The 7,541-nt window shown below is 31.9% G+C and overlaps 1 protein-coding gene across 1 annotated transcript; it reads right to left on the reverse strand.

Annotated features, from left to right (window-relative positions):
• Positions 1-3,190: 3,190 nt before the first annotated feature.
• Positions 3,191-7,246, reverse strand: HELRODRAFT_170385 (hypothetical protein; the record flags this gene model as incomplete). Its single annotated transcript, XM_009016189.1, has 5 exons — positions 3,191-3,249; positions 3,371-3,411; positions 5,027-5,138; positions 5,320-5,423; positions 7,116-7,246. The coding sequence occupies 5 exons, from the start codon at positions 7,244-7,246 to the stop codon at positions 3,191-3,193; spliced, it is 447 nt and encodes a 148-aa protein (XP_009014437.1).
• Between the last annotated feature and the right edge of the window lie 295 nt (positions 7,247-7,541).

Here is a 7,541-nt window from a genome sequence, read left to right on the forward strand (position 1 = left end):
CTCTAATACATTGCAACGGTTATTTAATGTATTTTTGATCTTACTGGATTACTCAAACGTGTCAGCTATATAGAAAGGGTTTGATGGACGGAAGAGAGTCTTTTGCATTGGAAAGCAGTCATGGAAGTGTGAGAACGTGCGATTTAACATTTACAATACCTTGAACATACTACCTTGTTCTAGGATTCCGTGGTTAATACCATTTCAATGTCATTTTTCAGCAGCGATGCGTGGGCGAGGTATAAATGACACATCATTATTATTATTGTTAATTTATTACTTATGTTATTATTATTTATATTATCATTTATCATTATTATTATTAATTATTATTAATATTATTATTCTTACTATAACTATAACCCCTACAAGAATAATTTTGCTTATTTATAACCATTAACCAACTAACCCTACTACTAGAATCACACACACAAACACACACACACAAACACACACACACAATATTCACATAGACACACACACACACACTCACACACAAACACACACACACATAGACACATACACACACAAACACATAAACACGCGTACGTTCAGCAATGCATAAACAGTACCAGCATATAATTAACCCCCAAGATAAATACATGAAGATTAAATAAATATATATTTACAAATTTATCCAGACATTAGCTACATTCTTCAGGACCTTTCCACTCAACCCTAACGCATTCATTGATGAGCACGTTTTATACATGAACATCCATTTGTTTCTATGCTGTATAGTCATTTATCATGACACACACACACACACACACTCACACAAACGCACTCGCACATGATGTGGAGCGAGTTGGAAGATGGATAGCGAGGTACTACACTTATGTAATTATTACCGATTATCAATCAAGACGTTCAATCAGAATTTGGAAGTGAGCTGAGCAGAGTAGAATTTGTATTGTAATGTGATATATCTTGAATGTGAGATGAAGTTGTGCTTTTGAAACATCAATACTAACAAAGTAAAAGCATGCATGCATGTGTGTGTGTGTGTGTGTGTGTGTTAAAAGTTAAAGGTTACTCTCTCACTTTTGCGTTTGCTTCAAAGGTTTCAACGACAAACACACACAGCGTATATGAATACGCGTGCAAACCACGCATCATACACATTGCATATGATAGGCGGTGATCTCTTTGTATTCGAACCCAGTCGTTGCAATGGCAGGACAAGGCGCCTTTAACCACTGAGCCATCACGCCGCCCATGTGTGTGTTTGTTGTGTGCGTGAGGGTATGTGTGTGAGGGTATGTGTGTGTGGATGTATGTGTGTGTCCAACTTCAAGCAAACTAACAACAAATTAACTTTTTATATGTAAAGGAGTCCATTTAAAAATTATTTTGAATTAACAAATATGTGGCACAAATTTCAAAAACTATGGAATAAAACTAGAATTACTAACAAAAACTCGATAAATAATTGTTCTAATTTAATAATCATGAACAAATCAAATTATTCAAAATGAAGTCAGAAAACATTGCCTCGTCATCATAATTTCGATGAATTTTCGGACATCCTCAAAATGGGACTTTGTTGTTTAATTAATTTTCATATCAGCATTTAATGAATGATGCGGATGAAATGTGAATAAACGTTAAAGTAAGCACTGACAGTCAACCATAACAACCAATCAGGCCAACTTATTCCATTTCTAATCTGCATAACAATAAGAAATTTTTTTGATATAAGTAAGACCTGTTCAGGTTAACAAGCTCATAAAGTAAATAAAGTGCAAAATAATAATTACCGGTTAATAATAAAAAAGAAATTTTCACGACGCTTGTATGAAAGTTAGTATTTATTGGTGGTGATTTTTTGCGGTCATCACCCTGACAGAATATTTTGTGGTTCAGGAAATTATTAAATAAATACAAAGCAAGGGAACACTATAAAAAGCTCAACATAAATGAAAACAGTGGGTTGTCATTCAAGATTAGCCATAGTAAAATAAATCTGCCTGAAAAAACATGAAAATTCACTTTGCAACAAATAAGCAGTAGTAGCAGCAACAACAACAACAACCACTAACAACAAGCCTATTAACCTACCTACACAAGAAACCCAGCATGTCCTCAACAAACAACACCCACTTGGTGTATGTGACCGTGATGCTCATCATGTTCATCTTCCTCATCACGTTCATGGCACGAAGAGCATCATTCTGTTAGAACCATCGGCTCCTCATCAGCAAGAATGAGTGCTTGCTCGTTCATCCAGCTTCATTTCTCTTCAATTAGCTCTAAACTGGATGCGAAATTTTTTCTATGCAAATAATTGTTGTGGTAATTAATGTATATTACTACTAGCTGATGTCGTGCTTCAATTAATTTTTTACAAAAAAATCGGACGATTTCAATTTCAAACTAAACTGAATTGATTGCTTTGATTCTTAAATTCAATTTTATGTTTGTTAATCTATTTGATGTTTGTTAGTTCATTTTATAAAACAAAATGTGATCCATTGTATAAAGTAAACAATAAAATATATTTGTTACCAAGACAATACATACCTGTGTCCTGTTTAATGTTCACTTAGAAATGGGAGATATAAAATCAAATTGAAATATTGATAATCACATTTTGAATTTTTTGAAAAGTTTGTCTAATGCAAAGTCATGATTATTAATTATTTTTAGATTTTCTTGCGGTACACAGGATGCAAAAATTTAACTACTCTACTAAAATTGTTTTTAGTTAAATTGTAAATGGTTCAAAAAATTGAAACAAAACTTAAATCCAAATTTGCCATAGTTTGAAGACATCAAATTAAATTTTAACTTTTGTTCAAAGTGAACCTCCGATAAACTAACCTTCAGATGAAATCTATGAAATATGATCGTTTATGTTAGGTCCACGCTTTACAACAGCGTTATATGAGACACACACCTCTAGTATTACGAACAGAGCATTATGATGGACACACGCATTTGAGCCTTCCATGCAACAAGCAAATGATTGATTGAACAGTTGTTGTTGACCTTAGATTTTGTTCAATGAATAGTCATCAATTAATTTGTTTTTGTTTCATAGAAACCTTTCATTGGCCCAATTATTTTGTTTTTAATTTGATATTTGTCGTTCATCTTGGCAATACGCGTATTGCATAAGACGATATTAGATCGGACATATCTGAAAAGGCTTTTTATTGGCGGACAACTTCAATTCAATTTATTGAATCTAATGCAGCTTCATGTAAATAAGCATGATAGATTTGAAGCAGCTGCTACCCACCTGGCCTGGCAGGTTTAAATTCACTTAACGTGCATTGAAATAATTAGGTGACCCGATTCATTATATGAACGAAAATAATTTTTTTTATCCTTCTGCTTCAAATGTAATCCAAATTTTATTACTTACTTACGCGTTTCATGGTCAGTTCGACCTTGCCCTCAATCCAACTATGATTAGTTTTACAAATGTTCGCAGTTTGACGGCAAATAAATTATTTATAAAATAGATTATAACGAAATCTTTTGTTACTTTTAAACATCGTAAAATGAAGAAGCCTCAGGTCACCCACCACTGATGTCTCACAGTACGTACGCGCTCACATCCGTTTCACGCATGTTTATGTGCGGTTTTTCATTGCATTAAAAGTGGTTACCTTACTTTGTTTGAAGCTTTTTTTTATGAATTGTTTTCATATTATCAGCTTGCTTGAAAATTTTTAAATTGTTTCATGCGAATGACCAGCCTATTTTCATTTGAAATGAAAATTCTAAATTAAAATGGAAATGTTTAAAAATAAATTTTTAGGTTTGATCAAATTTTTCATCTACACTTTAATTTATCATCTTGTTAGTGTAAAAACTTCCCTGTTATATTTTACTTTCTCTATTTACTTACTAAAATTAACCAGATGTTAATTACTACCAATCATAAATTTTTTGCTTTTGGCAGATTGCAAAATTGAAATATATTTCTCTGCGTTGTATTCATAAGTTTTACGGGTCCACTGGAATATTTTTCTACATTTTTTAATTTTTCGACAAATTTATAAGAAGGTTATTCAAATAATATATATATCTTTATTAAAATTTATGATCTGGTCAGAAAAGTATGCAAAATAAATGACTGCAACCTGACTGGCTTGTCTCCAGTGCGCAAAATTTAAGACATTTAAGACAAAAATTTAATGCGTAAAACCTTTCACTCTAAAACTTATTTATTAATTATTTATTTATTTATTATTTATTTAATTTTCATCCTCACCACCCTCATCATCATCATCACCCCCATCTTTATCATTATCCTCTTCACCATCATCATCACCGCTATCGTCATCATTACCAGCAGCAGCAACAACAACAACATCATCATCACCGATATATGCTTATAATCAGTTTTCACCCATGGTTTTCACTAAGACAAAATTTTGTTATTTCCGTTGTCAGATTTTAAAGTTTTTTGAATATTTTCCAAACGAACTGACAAATAAAAAAATGTATTAAAATTTTTCTATCAATGGTCTCAAGTTCTATAATTTTTCAAAAAATTTTTGTTCAAATAATTGCCTTAAAAATATTAGAATAGTTATAACAACAACATCAGCAGCAGCAACAACAGCAGCGTCAACAACAACAGCAACAACAACATTTACATTAAACAACTATTGGAATTTGGAATATTGATAGCATTAAAATATTGCTGTCACCATCATCGTCGCTGTTATCATTATGCCTCCTTAATATTCGCAGCTCAGTTGTAAAACCCCAAACAAATATCTATCTATCTATCTATCTATCTATCTATCTATATATATATATATATATATATCCATCTATCCATCCACTATCTATCATTTTATTTATCCATCCATCTATCTATTTTTCTATCCATCTATTTACCCATCTCCACCACTATCTCATCTATAAATCCTCAACATTTTTTTGTCTTACACCATCGTCATCATCGTCGTCGTCCTCACTATCATCATCATCATCATCATCGTCGTCGTCGTCGTCATCATTGCGGATCATATTTTTTAATTGCGACACGGCCTCGTGTGGCGACCGCTGCATGATCTGCATGATGTACTCGGCTGCCGATTCCACGAACGCTCCCAAAATATTCCTCCGAAAAATGGCGTAATCTATTTCCATCTGTCCATCCGGTTGATAGGATGCTGAGTTGTGATAATGATGATGACAAAAATGATGCTATTGTTGATCGTAAGTATCCATATTATCATCATAATCCTAAACATCATTCTCATCATCATCATATATTCCATATCATGATCATGATCATCATCACCATCATCATCATCATCTTACACCACCCTGTGATGATATAACTCAACTGACCTGATGATATAATACCATTTAACCTGTCCTGTTCTTGCTTTATGACCTTTGAACTCTTCGTGTCCACTATCAATTGCAACATCTCAATGTAGTAGGCCGCATGTCTGGATGAATGAATGAATTATTAGATGGATTGAATGGGTTGATGGGTGAATGTAGTAATTGTTGAGTTAATATAGAATATAGATGAATTACTAGTAGGTTTAATGAATGAAAAAATAAATGAACTGATAGATGGATGGATGATTGAATTAGAAGATGGATGGATGATTAAATAATTGGATTGATTGATAGATGAACAAATGAATAGATGGATGGATACTGCAAATTATTCATTTTTAGTTGTATGTTGGTTTGATGGCTGAAAATAAAAATAATGATTGATCGCAGGACCGCCTTAAAGATAACATTTTGTAATAAAATCGAATGAATAGATGGATGAATTGATGGATGGATGCATGGATGGATAGATGCATGGATGGATGAATGCATGGATAGATACGCCGACAGAAAAATGCGAATACAAAGAAAAAAATCGATGAAAAAGTAACGAAATAAGAGATGCTGATTCTATGAACTGTGCCAGCGATTTCCCATTAAAATTTTTATTTGAAATAATTTGCATGCAAAAGCAAAACTTTTGGACCAAACATCTTTTTATGGATTTGTAGATTAACACTTTTGAAGGCGGTGGAAGTATCTAGATGAAGTCATCACGTCGTCGTCATCTTTATCCTTAGGTTGTCATCATCTTCCTCTTCAACAATTTATCTTTTTAACCTCAACTAAAATTTACTATTTGACCAAACTTAATTTTTATAGCGTTTAATTTTTGTTTTGCAGCTTTTCATTCTGTTTTTTTATTTTCTTACACGTTCACGGGTTACCGATATGATCAAATTTTGTCATTTAAAACAGCAAAAAATTACAAAAATAACACCCCTAAATGTAAATGTTATTAAAAACTTTGAAAAAATTATTCACCAATAACAACAACGTCATATTTTGTAAAAATTTTCTAGTTTTAGTTAATAAAATTTTCCAAACACTTTTGAATTGTCGCAAATTTCATCTTAACGTCATACACAGAAATAAGTTTCCTTTAAAGTATCAAATGATCTAAAATGCATTTCCAATTAAGTTTTCCATTTATACCTCCAGGCGTTGTTACATTAGAACGGTTCACAATCCAGAGAAGTCTCATCATGTAAGACTACAACTCTATTCTTTTTTACTCACCAAAAAAGTTGATTTGTAAATTTTTAATGCAATTATCTATAATTGGTCATTAATTATTATTTGCTATAATCTCTTAGTGCTCCAAATAAAAAGCTTCTCTGCCATCTTACGTTTCTTACATATACATTTTTACACTCAAATTCATCATCATAATAGACATATTATTATGTCTTACTCTAGAGACTTTCTCTTAAGCCTTTCTAATACCCCTTTATCTCTAATGAGAATAGCTCGGCGGCGAATCTATTACATTAATCTTAGGGCTAAATAATAGGTGCAATAAATCTAACTCAAATACAACTAATAAAAAAATAAATTCAGTTGGTAGCAAGCAGTAGTAATAGCAAGAGCATAATAAATTAAACAAATTATGCTATAATATAATTAATACTAATGATAAGAATAATAATTCTATTAATTTAAATAATATAACTGATATAACTAGATATAATAATTACACTATTCAACCTACTTCTACATTTTCACTATTTAATATTAACATAAGATCGATTAATAAAAATCACTTTATATTCAGAAAATAATCTCTTCCCCTTTACCTGATTTTTTTTGTCTTACTGAAACTTGGCACGAGGACTCTTACTCTCCCTCTCATATTCTTGCTACTCCTGATGGTTACAGCTTTCTCGAACTCTCTAGACCTCCAAACGATCCTCTCTATTTTCCTCATTCATCTAATAAGGGTGTCTGTCTATTCTGTGAATCTGCTTCTATCGATACTTCTTCTCTACATGTCGTTCTTCAATTATCGCTTGGTCTGACTCTATGTGTCTTAAACTTAATCCTTCTCAATTTGAATTAATTTGTTTTAATAAATTATTACGCCTTATTACTATTCTTTCTATTATCTTACCTGATTCTAAAACACTTGATGTTTCTTACAAGTTTCGTATCCTAGGCTTTATCGTTGATTCTAGCATGTTTCTTTATTCTCAGATTAATAATGTTGCTAGAAGTTCTTACTT

Source organism: Helobdella robusta (genome assembly GCF_000326865.2).
Source record: "Helobdella robusta unplaced genomic scaffold HELROscaffold_17, whole genome shotgun sequence".
In the NCBI taxonomy this organism is placed as follows: domain Eukaryota; kingdom Metazoa; phylum Annelida; class Clitellata; order Rhynchobdellida; family Glossiphoniidae; genus Helobdella; species Helobdella robusta.